A 22472-nucleotide genomic window follows, 5' to 3' on the forward strand; every position below is an offset into this window, starting at 1 on the left:
TGGTGGCATCTCCTATCTTGGTATGCTAGTGCGTGCACCTCTCATGTATTCGTTGTTGGTGGTGCACTTTATTTTCTGGATGGCCCACTGAATGATCTTAGATGGACTAGTCTAGGATGATCTAATGGAACGGCCCTCCAGGGACGTCCAAGCTTGGGATGATCTAGTATGGCACCCCTAGAAGGTCCAGTCGCAACAATCTAGTGTGGGCCACCCTTAGTAGCTGCACTCCGAGGCTATGCTTATGGACACATTATGTGATTTCCCTTATGTAGGAGCATACCTTAATGTTCTCATCCTACTCCCACTCCCACTAGAGCCTTACCCAAAGTTAGGATGGTTTAACTCCCTTTTCACAAAGTTAATGGCACTATTCATTGAGCGGATCGGTGAATTAGGGCATGGAGGACTGTGGCCACTCCATTTTGAGGGTTGCATTATTCCTCTACCTATGTCAATGTTTAAATTGGCTCATCTCGCTTAAGGTAGATCAGAAGTGGAAGCACTCTATTGAATGATGGTCGTTTGATGGGACCAAAGGCTGGAAAGGTTTGCAAGGGCCTGGTTTGATGCACTAAAGTCGGGTAAAAAGCCATTTCCCCAGCAATTAGTCTCTTGAGTGAGTTCATATCAAAGGGAATCTCTTCGGTGAATCTATCTCTAATGCTTCATGAAGCAGGTCTGATGAGATTCAAACATGTGTTTTACCCAAGTGTTGTAAAAAATAAATTTACTTGAGTTTTTTGATATTTTAAACTTTTTGGCTCACTTCACATTACTGGACTCACGCCATCTTAGGCTCACATATGTTTTTATGAAATGGGCTCATAAATTGGCGGGGTGTGACAATTATATTATTTGCGAAGGAAAATTATTTTTGTTCGAATTTATAGCTAGTTTAGATTGCATGAGAAGAAAATCTTTGTAGAAGATGAGTAGGTGTGTCCTTATTAATTACAAGTCTTCAAGATAAATTTAATTCGTTAGTACAGTATTAGGTTCACCTACCTCTAAACTCAGAGCTCACGTCTCTAAACTCATGGTACATATGTGCAACATCACGTCTCACGACTCACATCTGCAAACTCACATCTCGTATCCATCCCCAAGTTCACAGCTTGGTTCATTATAGAAAAATGCTTGCAAAGTTGCAAATGCATGAACGAAAATCATAACTTTCTCACTCGAATCCACCAACGACAGCTTGTAGCTTATATTCTCAAAGTGGATTTCACTCCTAATCACAAATACTAAGCTATTTCTTGATTAAATGTAACAAAATCAAATTCTTTTGGGCTTCAAATTCATACACAGCACCAAAAAAATAAAAGTTTTCCTCTTCCCAAATACCCGGGCCGTAGCAGGATGAACCAATGTGAATGATAAATAGACATCGTCCTGGATTACATTGGTGTAATAGAATGACCTAATGCAAAAGGCATCAAGACAACAAAAAATGCAAAACTAACATATCCAAAGCTCCAATTTTCAAAGTGTGACCTTGTAATCAACGTAATATTGGGTGATCCCAACAGCTAGGAATGAACATAAAAACATAGCTAGGCCCTAGGCTAATCCTTGTCTCAACAATGCCAAATTTGTTCAAGGTAAGAGCTCAACTCGATCTTCGTCAAAAAAAGTGTCCTTTGGTAATTTGTCATAGAGCCACAAATGCAACGTTCCTTGTGGGCATGCAAGCTTGTCCGTCACGTCGTCGCTCCATTGTCACACCAAAATGCTTCCAGGGCTATGGGAATGAAAGAAGTGCTCTCTTTACCTAGATAGAGACAAGCAAAGAATGACCCTCCCAATGGTTCTCTCTCACAAGAGAAGAGTAGAGAAGAAGCTAATGAGAGAGAGAAGCCTACACTCAAACCTATTCAAGTAAGCAAACCATCAAGCATGCAAGAATCCAATAAAACAGAAGCAAGCAGGAGTAGACAAGAGGAAGAGCTCATAGATATTAAATCGCAAGGGAATGAATGTGTATTCTTATATACTAATGACTAGCTTTCACACTAGGTCAGACAAAACTTAAAAAGTTCCACACTAGTTCTACCCTTATGCAAGAATGTACATGAGGTTGGTAACTTTCGTATTTAGGATTAAGCTCAAGGTAAGGTCATTTTATAAGTCGGTAGGTCGAGTGGGAGAAACCATGCTAGCTTGCAAAGTGGTTAACAACCCTTTTTGAATTAATAATATCCTTCCATACAATTTTATACATCAACACTTAGTATAGCTTTATTCACTAAGAATTAACCTCCTCAGATAAATCAATATTGCTTGGTAAGCATCTCTTTTCAAACTAGTAATGTCCTTCTATACGATCTTAAAACTTAAGAGTTATTCCTTTAAGAGTTTAACACCCTTAGGTAAGTCCACATAGCTCATCCAAGGACATGCATATTCCATAGGATCTTAATAGGATCAATCTTAGCGAATAAGCACCCCCAACGTTTTGTTGGGGTGTAATAATTTATTGCACCCCCTACAAAATGACATATTAAGGTTATATTATATAATAATATAATATAACCTTAATATGTCCTTTTGCATGTGAAGGCGTACACGTGTAACGTTCGCATGCATTGTTCGCATGTAAATGATGACAAGTGTGTCGTTATTTTTGGTTGGCCTCGTCTTTATTTCGTGGTCCTCTACAGCTATCGGTTTCTTGAGGTGTCTTCTTCAACGCTCTCCTTCGTCTATTGATGGTGCTTTGCTCTCCGGATCATCTGTCAGTTGGCCGGTTGCTCCGTTTGTGCATGGCGTCTTTCTCTCCTGGTCGTCTGTAGCTACCGGCTACTCAAGTCCTTTCTCTCCTAGTCCTCTACAACTCTGCCAATTTCTTGAGGTGTCTTCTTCAACACTCTCCTTCGTCTATCGATGGTGCTTGGCGCCTTGCTCTCCGGATCGTCTGCAGTTGTCGGTTGCTCGTTCGTTTGTGCATGGCGTCTTTCTCTCCTGGTCGTCTGCAGCTACTAATAGCTGCTCAAGTTATCTTCTTCAATGCTCCCCTTCGTCTGTGCATGGCGCATGGTACCTTCCTCCTCTGCAGGTCGTCTGCAAACAAGCAAGCTACCAGTTCATTTTGGTGTCTTCTTCAGGGCTCCCCGTCATCCGTGCATGGCGCCTTCCTCTCTCCGAAGTTTTCGTATCGAGTCATCTATAGTTGTCGGTTGCGTCTGCTGTCTTCTTCAGCACTCGTGTACAGTTGTGGCCGATGCTGCATGTGCTGTTCTCGAAACTTCATTTCTTTTCCCAATTTTATGTTCTTATTCTCTTCTCGCTAGTAAACCTTTCTCTCTGTCAAATCTTTTATGGGGGTAGAAATAAATATAACCTTAATCTGGTTTTATCCTTTTGCATGTGAACTTGTACACTTGTAACGTTCGCATGCATTATTGCATGTGAACGCGGACACGTGTAACGTTATTTGTGGTTGCCGTCGTCTTTGTCTTATGGAACCTATGGTCGGGTTAGTATGGTCGACTTCTAAGATGGTTTGGCGTGCTTCTTCGCGGACTTTTGCGAACCGATTCTGGCATGGTATGGGATGGTCACGTGCTCTTTGTGGATGAAGTTGTGGAGCGACTTCATCGGTGTTTTGCCTGCTTCTACCTCTTCTCGAATGGTATGGGCAGCTGATTATCTTGACGCCCTTCCGCACGTGCACGTTAGGTGACTTAAAAAATAAGGTTTGCTTGTCTCTTGTAAACTTATTTGAGAGAGCATATGTATATATGGACAACTACATAGCCAATAAACTGGGAGCCTCATTGCAAAGCACACTTTTGAAGATGGTGCGTACCGGCAAAATACTACCCGGCTGCTTCCTGGATCATTCCCAAAACTGGTTCCGACATGAACAAGCAAAGATCAGCTGCTATTTGGAAAGTAATGAAACTCCCTCACTTGACCCAATGTATCGACATCGAGGAAATTTTCTTCTCCAACGAACCCACCAGAACATGCTTCGATCACTTGAATCCAACACCTCGAGCTCAACATGAAGATGAAGCCAACGACAATACTGAGGAAAAACAATATCGAAACAACAATGAGCTGGGGACTAGAAACAACCCAGTTGTGGTTGATGATGATGTGCCAGAACAACAAGAAGAAGATTACAAAAAATCATATCTTTGGATATATGAAAGGACTACCAACTTCAAGCGATCCATTGTGGAAGGCCATAATTTTGCACCTCTATCACCTGAAGTACGTACATATGTGGACCTCAATGAAGAAGATGGTTGTTTTCTTTAGGTTTTTTTTTGTTTTTCATAGAAAGCAACTTCTATAGTATCAAATATATAATGTCCCTTTTACAAATTGGGATTTCTCTTTGATGTATGGTCGGACTTATCCTTTACTCTGAAATATACATCTCTTTTCTTTATGATGTATATGGTTTACTTATGTTAAATTTCTATTTGTTATATTCATTTTCGTTGCCACTACTAATCCTTGTCAAAAAGTATTCTACTAAAATTTCTCGAAGCTCTTTTCACTCCCTTCTAAATCTTTCAACCTTAATACATCTTTATCTTTTTGCAACGAAAATTGAATAAGCACCACCCAACAAAACCTCCGAAAATTGGATAAGCACCCCCAACAAAAAATTAATTAATTGTGAAAGACTGAATAAGCACCCCCAACAAAAAATTAATTATAGATGAACCTTGCATTATTCCTTCCTCAAAATTATTTACTCAGTTTTGATTGTTTATTAACCGTACCCATATCTCCAAATGGTTTCCTCTATTCCTCATGATCAATTAATCTTGGTACGCCAATTAAGTTAAGAGTTGGAATTTAGGAAAAACATTTCTGGGCCTACTAGACCTCAAGGTACACACAAACCCCTTCCAACCCAAAATTGATTATTGAGTTTTTCGTGGGCAGTCAACAAAGAGTGCACATGCAGAACCTTCTAGAGAGTGCGCACATAAAACCTCAGAACAAATTGTTAGTGCTCCATAGAAATTCAAAAGGCCGGGCACTTTATAATCATTTAGCCTCTTTCAAACATTAATATAACTATCTTCAACATCACCACTTTATAATTAAACGATTATAGCAATCAACCAAGATGTACTCCTTACCTACAAAAGCAAGCATAGAATTCAATAAATAATGTATGTTTGTATTTATGAAACTCCACAATTATGGCCTTTCATAGGGTAGGTCAAAAATCAATGCCATTCTCCTACATGAGAAGGGCTTGAGCTTTTTCATTTGATACTAGCTTTATACTACTCATGAATTGGATGTGAGTATTCCCACCATAATATAAGTGAAAAGCCAAGCCACACCCCCCCCCCCCCCCCCCCCCCCCCCCACACACACACACACACACCATCAGTTACTCTCTTCTGCTTCACAGGCAGAAAAGGCTATTTCTATCGAGCTCAGGTGAAAGATGTGCATGTCCATAACCATCTGAGCACGTCATTCAGTTCTGAATGATCATTTACAATACACATACCAAATGGATGTGATAGCAACATTGCTGTGCCCGTAGTTCTGGCCCTTGAGGAGTTCTGATGGTAGCCTTCTTGGTCTTGTCCTCCTCACAGAAATCAGTTTGTCACTCGTTCATAGTGGGTAGCTTACTACTGAAAATGAACGCTTTCTCACCATCTTCAAGGCCTTCAAACACAAGGTCAGAAAATGCTTATGCTCCTCTAAAACAAGTGTTGTAAAAACAGTAACTTTGTATAGACCGTCCCATCAAGAGTAATGTTTTAATATTATGTGTTGATTTGTGTATTGTAGCGAGCAGAGCTCTGCACAGAAATGGTATCAATATCTCTTTGAATATCCTGCATTGACCATCCCCAGCCTAGTAATATTGAAACAACAGTACCCGCTCCATCAAATCGGTTTCATAGGTGTTAGATACTAATGTGATCAAAACTAATTGATAATATAGTTCAAATACTCTCTCTCTCTCTCTCGTAGCAGTTTATGCTTCTGGCTCCTAATCCAGAGAATTGAAAGATCCCAGGTTTTAGTCCCATTTTCCGCACTTCGGTGCTGTCATATGGGCCATGTGGTCCACTGGCTTAGCTAGCGTTAAGAATCCTCTCTCTCTCTCTCTCTCTCTCTCTCTCTCTCTCTTAATGTGTACGTGCACGTGCATGGGGGGGAGGGGGGGGGGGGAACAGGGGGGTCTCAAAAGCTTGCTGTTAAGAGCTTTTGACATCCCATAAGTTGTCGTTCCTTGGAATGTGATTAGTGGATAGCTTATACTTGAGTGGCAGGATCTGGCCTCGTCACACACAACCATTCTCGAGGAACATCAATGTCATCACCTCCAACTTGAGGTACATGCCATGAGCCATTTTGAGATTCCTGTGCATCCAACCTTGAAAATAAGTTGCCTAAAAATATTTTGCAAGTTGAACAATTAGAAAGTGATCCTAAACCATACCTGAATAACGATTGAGTAAGGAGGGGGCATGTGAAGCTCCAAGCCATTTGATGAGAAGGTAAATCGAACCTGAGCATGTTTTGGAAGTACACAATTATGAGTTCACACGATCACTCAAAGCAAACAAGCGGAATTAAACTGATTCCCTAAACACAAACAACTGAATATACACAAAATACTTTCTCCGAGTCTCAACTCTACCAGGTACTACAGTGGTCCTTTCTTTTCAACCCAGACCCTAAGGAAGATACTATGCAGAAAGGAGGTATCTCAGGAGCCTTTTAGAACGTGAGAAACCTTGAGAGGGAGACTTGAGGAGAAAACTTGTTTAGAGTACGTGGACTAAAAAAGCGAGCAGGCAAAAAGGCTGCACACAGTTACTTGAGCTTGTACAAGAGACGCTTATTCTCGTATGGAAATAAGACACAGGCTTGCATCTTCTTTTTAGTGAGAAAGACATCTTTGTTCGAAGCAAGAAAGGCCTCAATCTCTTTTGAGTGCATAAGAAGTGTAAGGCCTATCTGTATAGGTGCGTACTTGACTAACACATGTGCACACATGCGTGCACTTTTGGTCTCATAGACCCAATGGGTCTTTAGTAGATGTTAATATTTCTTTTTCCTCTCCTTTCTCTCTCTCTCTCTCTCTCTCTCTCCTTTTTAGATCCCATCTCCGACAAATTCTCAGCATCGTCCGGAAGGACAAGGATGCACGATATCTTTGGGTGCGGCTACAGCTTAGCAGTGACAGAGTCATCCACATTGCTGTGTGTTATTTTGCACCACGCCACTCCCCTTACGCCGCACAGCATGGCCAGTCACCGTACTTACCATTATATGGGGATATCACGGAGTTCTCACAGTTAGGGGAAGTCCTGCTGCTCCGGGATTTCAACGCCAGGACGGGAAGTCAGCAGGTCCCACTACTCGATCTAGACGATCCTATCAGACTACAGGAGCTGGACATCACTGACACAGGGCTGCAGCGATCATCACAGGACCGTGAGGTCACAGTGTATAGGAGGTATTTCTTAGAGCTAAGAGCTGCACATGGTCTCGTTATCTATAACGGGATGTCCCGATGGCCCTCCTCTGGTGCCCTCACCTCCTTCCCTCACTCAGGAGGTACTAGCACTGTGGACTACCTTATGGGATCTCCGGCTTTGGCACACCTTATCCCCAACTTCCCGATTCCACCACCCCCTTTTGAAGCTGACCATGCCTACCTCTCTTTCACTCTTACTTGCACACCACCCGTCCCTCCACCACCCCCCCCCCCCCCCCCCATCTCACATTACACTCGGGTCCTTTTTGATCACGAGCTTGACCTTGTTTACTCCAACCACATCTACCGCCAACTCCAGGATGTGGAACCTACTGTCCCCCTATCCACCCTCACAACATACTCCACACATCCACCACTGCTTCTTTCAACTGCACGCGGCCGATTAGTGCTGGAGGCGGAGCTCAGTTCATTTGCAAAAAGCCAGGGATGTAGAGCCTCAGGACAGGCTAGCTTTCAGAGGAGCTACTCTACCCTTGACCACATCTTCACCCTCCGTGCCATCATCGAGGAGGGTAGGCATGACATCAAAAGGATTTACTGCTGCTTTGTGGATTTCCGCAAAGCTTTTGATATTGTACCCAGAGCCCGCCTCCTACACCGTCTACAGGAGATCAGAGTCCCATCTGACATGGTTTGGAGCATCATCGCCCTCTATGAGTCCGTCAACCAAGGTAACCAAGGTAACCAAGGTAACCAAGGTAATGGTTACCTCAACGGGACCTCTCTGTTAACCTTGGTAAAACCAAGGTAATGGTCTTCAATACCTCTCGCCCCTTCACATCTAAATTGAGCTTCACATATAGAGGGGTTCTTGTGGAGATTGTCTCATCCTATGTTTACCTTGGTGTCACTTTCAATGGCCCACGCTGAAGGGAGATTAGGGTTTCATGTGGGAGACACATACACAGAGAAGAAGGAAGAGAGAGAGATATGTGGGGATAAGTCAACTCAATGTTTGAGTGTGTGACTCCCCTATCACAGATGTATATTTGCTCTAGTATACATAGTGCACTTAGTACATTAAAAGTACTAAGTGTACTATGTACTATAAAACTTATGGGCTAGTACACACTATAAGGGTGGGCATAATGCCTTTACCCCAACAACCTCCCACTTAAAGGCAAAGTGCCCTTAAATGAAGGAAAAGAAAAATCAGCATGTACATGATAATATACAAGGCCATATCAAGGCTGAAACTGGCCTCATCCAATGCCCATCAAGTGTCTGCAATGAGCAAATCGCTATGGAGGCAAACTCTTTGTCAACAGATCAGCCGGGTTGTCATCTGTATGAATCTTGACAAGCTGAATTTGCTTGTTCTCTATCACCTCTCTGATGAAGTGATACTTCACATCCACATGCTTCGTCTTTGCATGAAAGACAGGGTTCTTTGCCAACTGGATGGCACTCTGACTCTCACAATGCAACAATGGAATATCCCCTGTATAACCCAAATCAACCACTAACTGAGATAGCCATAATGCCTCCTTGCAAGCCTCTGTGGCTGCAATATACTCGGCCTCTGTAGTAGATAAGGCAGTGCACTTCTGCATCCTGGATATCCATGACACAGCACCTCCTGTGAATGTAAACACATAACCGGTAGTAGACTTCCGGTTATCTGGATGACCGGCATAATCCGAATCCGTGTAACCATGCACTAATGCATCCCGTTTGCCAAAGCATATGCACATATCCTGTGTGCCCTTCAGGTATCTCATGACACCTTTCACTGCTTCCCAATGCTTCTTGCGAGGTTTGGCCATGTATCTAGAAACCACTCCCACTGCAAATGCAATGTCCGGCCTGGTAGCAACCATGGCATACATGAGACTGCCACAAGCTGAAGCATACGGAATCTTGGCCATATCAGCCCTGTCACTATCCGACTGTGGGCTGTCCATAGCACTGAGTTTCACATATGGAGACAAAGGAGTACTAGTCTTCTTCCCCCCATCCATATTGAACCTCTGCAAAACTTTGCCAATGTATTCCTTCTGAGACAAGTACAACACATGCTAATTTCTGTCCCGAAGTATCCACATACCCAAAATGTGATTTGCATCACCCAAATCCTTCATATCAAAGGTCTGATGCAGCCTCTTCTTCAAGGCATCCATCTCTTTACGAGATTTCCCGGCAATCAACATATCATCCACATACAAGATGAGGATCAATAGACTGCCATCCAAAGCTTTCTTGGTGTATAAGCACTGATCTATGTCACTTCTCCTAAAATCCTAGGATTTCATGGATGTATCAAATTTATGATACCATTCCCTTGGTGCCTGTTTGAGCCCATAAAGACTCTTTTTTAGCTTGCATACAAGTTTCTCCTTTCCATTCACTGCATAACCCTCTGGCTATTGCATATATATCTCCTCATGGAGATCACCGTGAAGAAAAGCAGTCTTCACATCCATCTGAATCAAATCCATATCATCATGAGCAACCAAAGCTAATACAGCTCTAAGTGTGGTCATTTTGACCATTGGAGAGAAGATCTCATCAAAGTCCACACCATATTCCTGCTTGAAGCCCTTAGCCACTAACCTGGCTTTGTATCTTGGCTTTGCATCAGGTGCAACTTTGAGCCTGTAAACCCACTTGCATGGCAAAACCTTCTTGCTTGTAGGCAAATGCACCAACTTCCATGTTCCATTTTTGTGCAGAGAATCCATCTCTGACTTCATAGCACGCTCCCAAAGAGCCTTGACTGCCCTCTGTAAAGCCTCCTTATAACATGAGCGCTCCCCACAGTCAGTGAGCATCAAGTAGTCAACCCCTGGAACAAACCTGTCAGGGGCTCTAGAGGGTCTTGTGGACCTCCGTACCCAATGACCATCATTTGCAGGTTGCTGTCAAGCCTACATATCACCAATTGGTGGCTCCTGTTCCATGCCATAAGGCTGAAAGATCATGCCCGGTATCTCCTCTAACTGTGGGATATCCATAGGGATATATTCTGCCATCTCTGGCTGTCCATTTGGACCATTTTCAGCATCATTTAAGGGCTGGTTTTGTTGCTGTAATGGCTGTTTTACAGCCCTTGGTTGTTGTCCATGATGTCCATCATCATCAAAGATGACTCTGCCAGGCTCCTGTTGCCTTGCAGGCTCCTTATACATGCATGTTTCATCAAAAATGACATAGTGTGGATACCTCATTTTTTCTTGGATCCCGGGAGTGTGGATACCTCAGGGATTCGGCATTTGGTCGTGCGCATAGTGGCAGACTTGGCGCGCGACCCTGGATATGTGAGTATACACGAGGTTTCTATGTCAAAGCAGGAGGCAGTCGCCATGGGCCATAGCCACTGGCGCCTGATCCGGGATTCTTGCAGTACACCGGGTGGGCAGATTCGCAGTCGTTCGGATGGGGACTACTCTCCATCCAAGCCGCTTGCGAAGGCCCGCCGTACGGCTGAGACAGCATCCACCTCAGCAGGGCATCCATGAGGATCATCTCATGGAATGTACAGGGCCTTGGCGGAGCACACTTTATACGCTATCGAGGTTGCTTGAGGCGGGAGCTTCAGAGATGCCTGGTTGGTGGCAGCATTGACATTTTGATGATGCAGGAGCACCACTTGGGTGAGAGCAGGATCCGGAGATATGGTTCGGTGATGCCTGGTAGATGGGACACTTTTTGGTCTGCAGGGTTTGATCCTTTGGGTGGACAGGGAGGAGTATGCATGGTTATTGCAGATGTATGGCGGCAGGCCATTGTGGATCGAGGGATCATTGTGCCTGGTAGAGCACAGTATGTCATTCTGAGGATGCATGATGAGCTATTGGGTGTGCTCAACATCTATGCGCCCAATCATGCTAGTGCCAGAGCAGAGTTTTGGACTCAGGTTACAGATGCATTGCCAGAGGCCGCACATTGGTGTGTTGGGGGAGACTTCAACATGCTCGAGGACCCGGCAGATAGGGTGGGAGGCAGTCATGTTACAGTGCATGGCACGGAGCTTGCAGCTTGGGACCGGTTTTGCATGTCACTGAGGATCACTGATGCATGGCAGCATGGGGCTTTCTCCCGGTCTCAGGACAGTCTTAGTTTCTCTCGGTCGGATCGCCGGCAGGGAGGGACTAATTTATCTCGGATTGATCGCTTTTATGTGGGCGATTGGTTAGGGGAGCGAGGGGGCTCCGTCGGCATTCTTACTGGTACCTCATTTTCAGATCATGCGCCAGTTATATTGACATTGGAGGAGGGGACACGGGAGCCCAGCTTGCAGTTGAGGATCCCAGAGAGGGTACTTGCAGATCCCAGTCTCGCTGAGGACATTGAGAGGATCTGGCATGATAGTCAGTGCTCTGACCAGGATGCAGCGGGCCAGTGTGCCCAGGGACTCATTGATCTTAGCTCTTTTCTACATGCTGCAGCTTTGACACGACTGGGAGAGATTCGCGAGCGGGATCAACGGCTGAGACGTAGCCTTGCTTCGCTACAGCGCCTTCAGGAGCAGCAGCCTGCATGTGAGTGGGTGGCGTCCCAGCTGAGCCAGGCACGCCAGGAGGTTAGAGAGGTAGAGGAGCAGAGACATGAGTTTTACTATCGTCGTCAGGCCTCTCAGTGGACACAGCTTGGTGATAGAGTGACTGGGGAGTTTTTTGAGATCACTGGACCCCGTCATGCGCGAGCAGGAGTTCGCCAGCTTGGTAGACCGGATGGATCGATAGCTACTGAGCTCGGGGAGATCAGAGCCATTGCCACTGCTTTTTATAGTGACCTGCTTTCAGCGGAGCCAGCCACTGACTGAGGATCGAGATGTGTGCAGACAGACTGTGTGGGCCCATGTGCAGAGGAGGGTCACAGACCATATGCGCACAGTTCTAGGTGCGCCTCTGTCAGAGATTGAGCTTGCCGAGGCCTTGAGGGTCCTGCCGCGACATAGTTGCCCAGGGGAGGACGGACTGACGCCGGCCTTTTTTATGCGCTATTGGGACCTTTTGGGGCCAGGCCTCCACAGGGGCTTTCAGCATGTTTTAGACACTGGAGTGATGCCGCAAAGCTTTTCAGAGGGTTTGATCTATCTTATCCCCAAGGGGGAGGGAGTATCGGATGACATTCGGCATTGGAGGCCTATTACGATCCTCAATACTGTCTACAAGGTCTTAGCAAAGGCCTTGAGTTTGAGGATCCAGCCCTTCCTGGGGGAGTTGATTCATGCTACTCAGACAGGATTTGTCAAGGAGCGCAGTATCCTTGACAACATCTTTACTTTCTGGGAGGCGACGGCCCGAGCTAGGTTTCTTGGTGAGGACTTGGTCGTGATGCTTCTCGATTTTGAGAAGGCATACGATAGAGTTGATTGGGGATTCTTAGAGGGCACTATGCTACGCCTGGGCTTTGAGCCAGGATGGATCAGAGGGGTGGCAACTTTGTATTCCACAGCTCGCAGCCAGGTGCTGATTGCAGGAGGTCGGGGGCCGAGTTTTGAGCTGACCAGATCAGTCCGTCAGGGGTGTCCTCTCGCCCCGTTCCTTTTTCTCTTCTTTGCGGAGGCTATGAGTATGTATTTGACGGCAGAGGAGGTTGGTTTGAGAGGACTTCAGCTCCCAGTCCGGGGGGAGGATTTGCTTGATGCTGAGTTTGCAGACGACACGGGCTTATTTTTGCATGGCCAAGAGGCCAATCTTATTCGGGCAGAGCAGTCGCTCCAGGTTTTTAGTGGAGCTTCGGGAGCATTGATCAATTGGCGCAAGACAGTGGCCTTTTGGATCAGTAGTGCTCCCACTCCGGCATGGAGCCCGGACCCCGGTTTTAGATGGATTCCTCCAGGCACAGCAGTGCGGTATTTGGGATGCCAGATTGGCCTCGATTTGTCACCTGAGCAGCAGATTGCCCCGCTTCTTCTGAGCATTCGGAAGAAGCTATTGTATTGGAGTACAGCTCGACTATCCTTGGCTGGGAGGGTGGTGGTGGCAAATCAGGTGCTGTTAGCGACTATGTGGTACATTACGTCTTGCTGGATTTTCTCGAGCTCTTGCATCAGCCAGGTACAGAGGCTGATCAGGAACTTTCTGTGGTCTGGGCGGGACGGTCAGCCAGCTCGGGCAAAGGTTGCATGGGCAGTTATTACACTTCCGCTGGCTCAAGGCGGTTTGGGCATTATAGATCCAGTCGATCAGAGTAGAGCCTTATTGGGGAAGCTTATTGTTCGGGGGTTGCTTCCAGGCGCTGAGCCTTGGAAAGAGCTCCTCTTGCAGCGACTGCAGGCCCGGGCGCCTCCTGCAGGGGGTACTTGGGCACCAGAGATTCGCTGGATCTTCATAGAGATGAGGAGGACAGGCCTCAGTAGAGGATGGGAGGACAGATTTGCTTTGAGTATCCTGAGAGCTTGGGAGCTGCTGAGACCGGGGCTCTCTCAGCGGCCTCCTTCTTGTGTTGAGGAGCGGGCCAGGCAGCCGCTCATCTGGAGCCCAGCGGTTCGTACAGAGCAGGGTCATATGCTGGGTTCTCGGCCTCGTCTAGCCTGGGGACCTTTAGCGGCAGGCCCAGCTCGTAGTTTTGGAGACTGGCAGGCTTTCTGCAGTCCACCAGAGGAGACCCAGGTGGAGAGGCTGAGTCACTTCAGAGGGGGGTTGATTATGAGGGATGATATTCAGGAGGCACTTACAGAGGAGTGGTTCACACCTCTCGAGCCAGTGGCCCCACGGTGGATGGGAGCCTTTACACAGTTGGAGATCCTGATTGCTGTCAGAGCTAGCACTGAGGATGGCAGATGCCTCTATTATGAGATTCAGGATGAGGGCAGACTCCAGAGAGTGGAGGTGGAGTCGCCTTTGGTTGCAGAGTGCACCTTTCAGAGGATTCGGGTAGTGGCTGCCGCTTCTCGGAAGTGGCATATTGACCCCGACCCTGCTGACGTGCTCCCGGATTGGCGCATATGGGCATATGCAGCGCGCCCCTTGGCCCGGCTACAGTGGGACCCCGGGGAGTACGAGTGGCATGATCCTTATGCATCCCTTGAGGCCACAGAGATCACCTTTTTCCAGTATACTGTTCGGCTGGGACGGCATATTTTTCTCCAGCGGCAGCGGGGCATTGGCGATTGCAGGGACTATCACAGGAGTTCCTGGAGGATTTCTGGGCTCGGCTCTGGGCTAGTCGACAGGCCCGCAGGATCTCGGCTTTTCAGTGGCTGGTCGCCCACAGGGGCTCAGCAGTTGGCACTTGGCTTGTTTACAGCGGTCTTCCGGCGGCCTGCGTCCGATGCGGCCACCCTATGGAGACACAGAGACATTGCCTTTGGGACTGCCCTCAGGCACAGCAGATTTGGCTGCGGATGCTGCGTATTCTGGCCCCCCTCTCTCCAGAGGGTATGTTTACGTGGGGTGCCGCTGCTTGGTCGACTTCGTCAGGGCCTGCTATGGGCTATGAGATGGAGCAGGGCAGTCAGGCCATCAGATTTATTAGGGGCCAGCCTCGCCTGGTTCCGGCACCGGATTTCTCGTCCGCCAGCTGGACACAGGAGAGGGATTTACGATGGGAGCTCCTCAGCAGCCTCACCATCTGGTTCACCTGGAGGGCCCGGTGCTTTACGGCCTTTGAGGGGAGATTAGAGCCACCAGCAGAGACTGTTCGGGGGATTTGGCAGGAGTTGATCCACACCCTGCGAGGACAGTACGACCGCATCCGGGGAGACTCGGATGAGGCAATCTTACGGCGCCAGACCTTTCACACCACTTGGCGCTGCGGCCCGTTCTACACCCTACACACGGGATCCCCCCGTTGGCACTACAAGCCACCTGTTTGGCTCTTCCCCCCCCCTATTGTATGATTTAGCCGCTCAGTTCTTTAGACTGATGCTTGTATTTTGCAGCACCTAGGGAGAGTCTCCCGGGCTGCCATGATGTATTCACTGCTCTTCTCTCTGTTAGGAGCAGGAGAGATCTCTTTTGTAGCCCTACGGGCGTTTTTTACATAACTAATGAAAGGATCTTTTCTCGGAAAAAAAAAATGACATCATTGCTGCGTATAATCTTTCTATTCACTGGATCCCAAAGTCTATACCCCATTTCACCTCTGTCACCATATCCTAGGAATATGCATTTGTGAGACTTAGGATCAAGTTTGGTGCATATTTCCCTGCATATGTGCACGTACGCAACACAACCAAACACTCTCAAGTGCTTGTAGGATGGAGGCTTCCCTGTCCATACTTCCTCTGGCACTTTCCCACCAAGCCTCGTGTTAGGTGACCTGTTTATAAGATGAACGGCTGTCATAACAGCTTCAGCCCAAAAACCATGAGGTAACGCAGCATGTGACAACATAGAACGGACCTTCTCCTGAATGGTCCTGTTCATCTTCTCTGCTGTCCAGTTTTATGGAGGATCATAAGGAGTAGAGAGCTCCCTCTTGATGCCTTTAGCATCACAAAAGTCCTGAAACTGTTTGGACATATACTCTCCACCATTGTCGGAACGCAAAGCCTTCAGTGTTTTGCCAGTTTGATTCTCAACATGAGCAACAAACTTCTCAAACACTGAGAATGTATCACTCTTCAAACGAGGAGGATAAACCCACACCTTGCGTGTGGCATCATCAATAAAAGACACAAAATATTTTGCCCCTCCCAAAGAAAGCTGAGGCATCTCACATACATCTGTATGCACAAGCTCTAACTAAGCATCTTTCTGTCCAAGAGCTTTCTTGTGGGGACACTGGAGTTGCCTGCCATATATACAATGCTCACAAAACTCAAAACTTGAGAACTTTAGAGAAGGCAAGTAACCAAAACGAGACAATTGCTCCATTCCTTTGACACTCATGTGTCCCAACCGGCTATGCCACATAGAGATTTCCGGCAGCTCGGTTGCATTTACATTAACATGGTGACAAACACCAGCATGCATGAAGTAAAGAGTGTTCACCTTCGAGCCTCTGGAAACAACCAGTGAGCCCTTACTAATCTTCCACTTTCCATGACCAAATGTGGTAACATAATCAGCATCATCAAGCTGTCCAGTAGAAAGCAGGTTCTTCTTGATCTCAGGCACATGCCTGACATCATGGAGCATAAGCTGCGAGCCATCTGAAAACACAAGCCTCACATCACCTCTGCCAAGAATCTTGCATGCATGGTTGTCACCCAAATAAACTACTCCTTCATTGCCAGCAGTATACCTGACAAACAAGTCTCTACAACCTGTGACATGCAAGGAGGCACATGAATCAATGATCCATGAGTGCATACCATGATCATCTCCTGCAAGAAGTGAATGGGCATCAAGTGAAGACGTGAATAGGACTTCATCCTCACTGTCACCTGCATGTGACACATTGACTTCTTCAATCTTAAATCCACTTTTGCCCTTTGGCTTTGCATCTTTGGCTTCATCTTTGTCTTTGTCTTTTCCTTTGCCCTTTTCCTTTTGATCATTCTTCCATTTGTAGCATTGCTTTTTGATATGTCCCTTGTTGCCACAATAATGGCATTCTAAGTCCTTTTTGGAGCGGGACTTGCTCCTTCCCCGTTCTTGGCTTTTACCCCTTTGCTGGGATCTCCCACGTGCATTCATTGCATTGGACTTTCCAACAGAGTTGTTCTTCCTGTTCATCTCCTCTTGAAGGAGAGCACCCTCCACATCTACATATGACAGCATAGCATTTGAATTGCTAGTGGCTGTCCTGAATGTGTCCCAACTCTCTGGCAAAGTGCATAAGAGAAAGGTGGCTTTGAACTCATCGTCCATTGCCAACTTTTGATTGATGACCTGGCTGACAACACTATTAAACTCATTTAGATGGGCTGTCATAGACGCCCCTTCCTTCATTTGAAGACCTATGAGTTTCTTCAACCAATACACTTTGCTGGGCATACAAGTCTTGCAATCTTTGCCACATTCCCCAAGCTGTCTTCTCTTCACGTATGCTGAAAAGTAAAGAGTCTGACACAGACAACATGATGGTAGATCTTGCCAGCTCATCCATATCTTCCCATTCTTCAGCAGTAAGAGCAGCGGGCATTACACCCTTTTCTTTGATGGGCTTGTGCTGCTTCTTCTGGAGCAACACATTATAGCACTGGGTTTGCCAAATGTCATAATTATGTGAGCCTTCAAGCTTCTTGATGTGAAGCAATGAAGAGCTCTCACCTGTGGTTGCCATAGCAATATGCAACCTTTGTCAATGCCTGACTCCCTGCAAGATGTGCAAACACTGCACCAAAGCACACAAAGTGCTCACAATTGTTCTCCCAAAGTTTATCTCCCACTGCGGAAGCACGAATGCAACTCTACTCCCACTGAATGTGATAAAATCACCAAAATCTGGTTGCTACAGATTTATGACAGCACCTTAGATGTGCTCTGTTCCCCTTCCAAAGTACTGTACAATAGTGCTAAGTGCTCACCAATGATGTACCAAATCTGTACCGGCAAGTACAGCAGCTGAAAATGAACTTTTTCCTCACTCAAATCAATGTACAGCCATGCCAAAACTTGTACAAGGTTGTACCAAATCTGTACCAGCAAGTACAGCAATAATAAATGCTCTCCTCGCTGTCCAAATGAGTGAAAATCAGACCTTGACAGTCCTCACCACTGCATACAACAGTCCCGGACAGAGATTGAGCAAAAGCCCCTTGATTGCAAGTGGATTTCTGAGGGTTCAACGCATAAAAGTCTTCCCTGCTGCTTTGACAAGCTCAACAAGCACAAAATCTTGAAAAGCCCCTTGATTCAAGATCAATTTCTGATCATACATGGTACATTTAATGCACATGAAGGCATCCAGGTTCTTCACAATGCTTCCCCCTGGCCACATATACATCCAATACATAAAAGCCCCTTGATTTACTGGCACATTGAGTGCTTGACAAGCATCAACACATTGCCCAAAGCATCAAATGCCAATGCCTGCATGCAAATCAATCCAATTGGCACAAAAGCCCTTTGATTTGCACTCCAATTTCCTGCAATTTTGGCCCGAATGTGAGATTGCTCACATCATACAGCATGTATGAATGCCCAATGGCACAATTACATCAAAAGCCCCAAATTTTGACATCCAATTTCCTGCAAATTGACGCGGAATGTGACCAATGTCACCTAATTGTTGCCAATTTTACTCAAAATCTAAGCAATTTGGACCTGTACCTACTCAATTGATGATTGTACCTGCTCAATTGATGATTGGACATGCAAATTCCAAAATTGAAGCAAATACCTCAGGCAATTTCTGATTTATGTTGCTGAAAGGGTCGTATTTGCTGACTCATGAAGGGATGCTGCTGCTGCTGCTGTTGCTGTGCTGACTCGTGCTGATGCTGCTGCTGCTATGCTGACTCGTACTGATGCTGTATTCGTGCTGCTTGCTGGTCAGGCTTCTACAAGCTGCTACAGACGAGGTGCACCAGTTCTGCACACACAGCACATGTAGGCGACCAGCGACCAATTCTATACACGTTACAAGGCGTTTGAGCCGGTGCTATTGCTGGAGCGCAATCACTTCGCAAGTGTGGACTTTGTTTGTTGACACCGCCTCCACCTAGTGGCCAGCGCTACAGGCGACGGGAGCTCATTTGTTGCCGTTGCCTACGCCTAGTGTCCAGCGCTACACGCGACGGGGACTTGTTTGTTGCCGTTGTCTCCGCCTAGTGTCCAGCGCTACACCCTCTTGTGGCCAGGCGTCTGACGCCCAACACACTGCTGCCACTCCCTCTCACTGTCTTGCAGCGCCCAACACGACAGCAAGCTCTCCTCTGCTCGTGCCAAGCTCAAGGCTCCATAGCCGAGCTTCTTCTTCGCGATGAAGACGACTCCGCACACCCGCACACACACGGACACAACCGTGGCTCTGATACCAGTTGAAGGGAGAGAATTAGGGTTTCATGTGGGAGACACATACACAGAGAAGAAGGAAGAGAGAGAGAGATATGTGGGGATAAGTCAACTAAATGTCTGAGTGTGTGACTCCCCTATCACACATGTATATTTGCTCTAGTACACATAGTGCACTTAGTACATTAAAAGTACTAAGTGTACTATGTACTATAAAACTTATGGGCTAGTACACACTATAAGGGTGGGCATAATGCCTTTACCCCAACACACGCTTTACCATGCTCCCCGCAGCACATGCCAGAGTGATGCAAGGATATGCAGCCTTGAGCTTCCAGGCACATTTCCAGGAGCCCAAAACGAAGGGCTGGCTTTTTGACACCCTCATCACACCAGCCTTGATGTATGGAGCAGCTTTCTGGGGGCCAAATTTATCCGATGAGGATTGGCAGCGAGTTGAGAGGCCCCAGATCATGATGTTCTCCCATATGATCCGCAACAAACCATCAGTCCCACACCAGATTATCCAGGCAGAGTTTGCTGCAGCCCCAATGGTAGTAGAGGCACCCTTCCACCAGACAGTCACATACCTCCATCGCATCAGCCACATGGTGTTAGATCTCCATAGCGCCGCTACAGATGCTACTACAAGAGGGGACGGCCTCTCTGGCTCACCACCCAGCCACAGAGGAAGAATGAGGATTGCCCCTCATCCCCCAGGCTATATAGTGTGTGGCCTACCGTCCACACTAGCCTGGCCGCCCATGGCTCCGCATGGGCGTCCTCTCCCACTGAACCCCGGATGGCCACGTCCTCGACGCTCCGGCCGAGGCATTGACGCTAAAGCCCCGTCTAGCCATCCAGTCTGCCGTCAGTCACAAGCGTTACAGCCTACGTGACATTACTCCCCCCTTAAGAAGAGTTTTTTTTTTTCCCGAGAAAAGATCCTTTCATTAGTTATATAAAAAACGCCCGTAGGGCTACAAAAAATCTCTCCTGCTCATAAGAGAAAAAGAGCAGTGAATACAGCATGGCAGCCCGGGAGACTCTCCCTAGGTGCTGCAAAATACAAGCATCAACACAAAAGACTGAGAGGCTAAATCATACAATAGGGAGGGAAAAGAGCCAAACAGGTGGCCTGTACCCCTTAAGAAGAGTTTTCGTCCTCAAAAACAAACTGGGAAAACCTCTTGGAAATTGCACTGCGACGTTCCCAAGTAGCTGCCTCCTCATCCCTGGTACACTTTATGTCGGGTTACCTCTTGGAAATTGCACTACGCCGTTCCCAAGTAGCTGCCTCCTCATCCTTGTCTGTCCATTTAACAAGTACCTCCTGGTATACTTTATGTCAGGTTTGTCTGACACGATACCCTAGAATCTTTTCAGGTTCATGTGGTATCTTTGGTGGCTCTATCAAGTCCACCAAAATCTTTGGAGAAACTGCGTTCTCTAACCCGTGAACTGATTTCTTCAGTTTACTGACATGGAAGACAGGATGGACTTGAGAACTCTCCGGTAACTCAAGTTTATATGCTACGTCCCTAATCTTCTTAAGGATTTTAAAAGGATCACAATATCTCGGAGAAAGTTTATCACACTTTCCCGTTTTCATGGTTTCTGACTGCGCAAGAACCTTGAGGAATACAAAGTCACCTTCTGCAAAGGTCACCTTTCTTCGTTCTTTATCCGCATAAGTTTTAGCGCGATCCTGAGCGCTACGAATGCTCTCACATGCGGCTTTGAGCATATCATTCATATCTTCAAGGAAATCCTTGATACATTGAATCTTCTCCTTTTCTAGGCCTACAGCCATCAGAGATCTCGACTGGAATCCATACATTAACATGAATGGTGTAAATCTAGTCGCTGAGTGTTTGGTGCTGTTATAGGCAAACTCCAATAAGGGCAAGAACTCTTCCCAATTAGATTGCTTCTTACTGACATAAGAACGCAATGTATCCTCTAGAATTTGGTTAACCCTTTCAGTTTGACCATCAGACTCCGGATGATCTGCCTTACTCATACTCAAAGTAGTATCCAAATTTTTGAAGACTTCTCTCCAAAAATGACTGTTGAACTTTCTATCTCTATCCGACACTATATCTGCGGGCAGGCAATATAGCTTGTAGAGATGTTCAATAAAGAGTTTTGCCAACTCTGGCGTTTTAAGAGTTTTCTTCGTGGCGATAAACTTGGCCATTTTAGTTAACCTATCCACTACCATCCACACTGAGTCATTCCCTCGACTCGTCTTGGGTAAACCGGTAATGAAATCCATGGAAATGCTTTCCCATTTCCCCTGAGGAATCTTTAGCGGATGGAGTAGTCCTCCAACCTTAAGGTGTTCGTGTTTATTGACCTGGCACTTATTGCATTTCAGCACATAAGTCGGGACGTCCTTAAACAAACTAGGCCAATAAAACTGTCTTTTTACTAGTGCATAGGTCTTCTGAATCCCGGGATGACCCGCACTTGGACTATCATGACTTTCTTTAAGAATTTGGGCCCGAAAGTCACCAATAGTTGGTACACATACTCTACCCTTGTAGAGTAAGTACTCGTCGTCAATGGAGTAATTAGCATATTTCTCCCCCCGACGAAGTTTATCACCCCCCTTTGAAGCCGTGGCAGTCAAAGGTGATGAAGGGCCTACGTCAGAGCTCTCCGGCTCCCAACTATACCCAGAAGACACGGCTAGTCTCTCCAGACTAACTCTCGCTTCCCTTCCCGTTGCACCTTCGGCCAGTCTCTCCGGACTAGCAATCCGTGCCAACGAGAGAGGTGGTCGCGTCTGTGAAGAAGTGCGTACGCGTACAGCGCGCCAGACCTCTCTAAAAGATGGATCGTGCTCACATAAACCGCGTAGTGACTCCAAGAAATCATTCTTGAAGACTGTGAAACTAAGTTCATTAATCTGTGGCATGCGACTAAGTGCATCTGCCACCACGTTATACTTACCTTTCTGGTAACGTATCTGAAGGTCAAACTCCTTAGAATCTCTGCCCACCGAGCTTTTCTACCCTTCAATTCACTTTGACTTAAAAGCCATTTCAGACTTTCGTGGTCCGTCCAGACCTCAAAAGGAGCACCATATAAATAGTGTCTCCACTTTTTCAGTGCATGAACTATCGCTAGTAACTCTCGCTTGTAAGCCGAGTAGTTACGTTGCG

The 22472-nt window shown here is 46.5% G+C and overlaps 1 protein-coding gene across 3 annotated transcripts in view; it reads right to left on the minus strand.

Annotated features, from left to right (window-relative positions):
* Positions 1 to 5705: 5705 nt before the first annotated feature.
* The window catches only part of LOC147616715 (proteinaceous RNase P 1, chloroplastic/mitochondrial-like), a 51590-nt gene continuing 34823 nt past the window's right edge, over positions 5706 to 22472 (minus strand). For all 3 annotated transcript variants that reach the window (XR_015262540.1, XM_086777788.1, XM_086777789.1), the window contains 2 exons: positions 6443 to 6511; positions 5706 to 6363 (listed from right to left, as the gene is read on the minus strand). Coding sequence is in view for 2 of the 3 variants with exons in the window: in XM_086777788.1 (XP_086633914.1) it covers positions 6256 to 6363; positions 6443 to 6511 (177 nt within the window). In the remaining variant the exon portion in view is untranslated. The remainder of the gene's footprint in view (positions 6364 to 6442; positions 6512 to 22472) is intronic.

This window comes from Cibotium barometz, chromosome 38 (genome assembly GCF_041138505.1).
Source record: "Cibotium barometz isolate CiBa-2024 chromosome 38, ASM4113850v1, whole genome shotgun sequence".
In the NCBI taxonomy this organism is placed as follows: domain Eukaryota; kingdom Viridiplantae; phylum Streptophyta; class Polypodiopsida; order Cyatheales; family Cibotiaceae; genus Cibotium; species Cibotium barometz.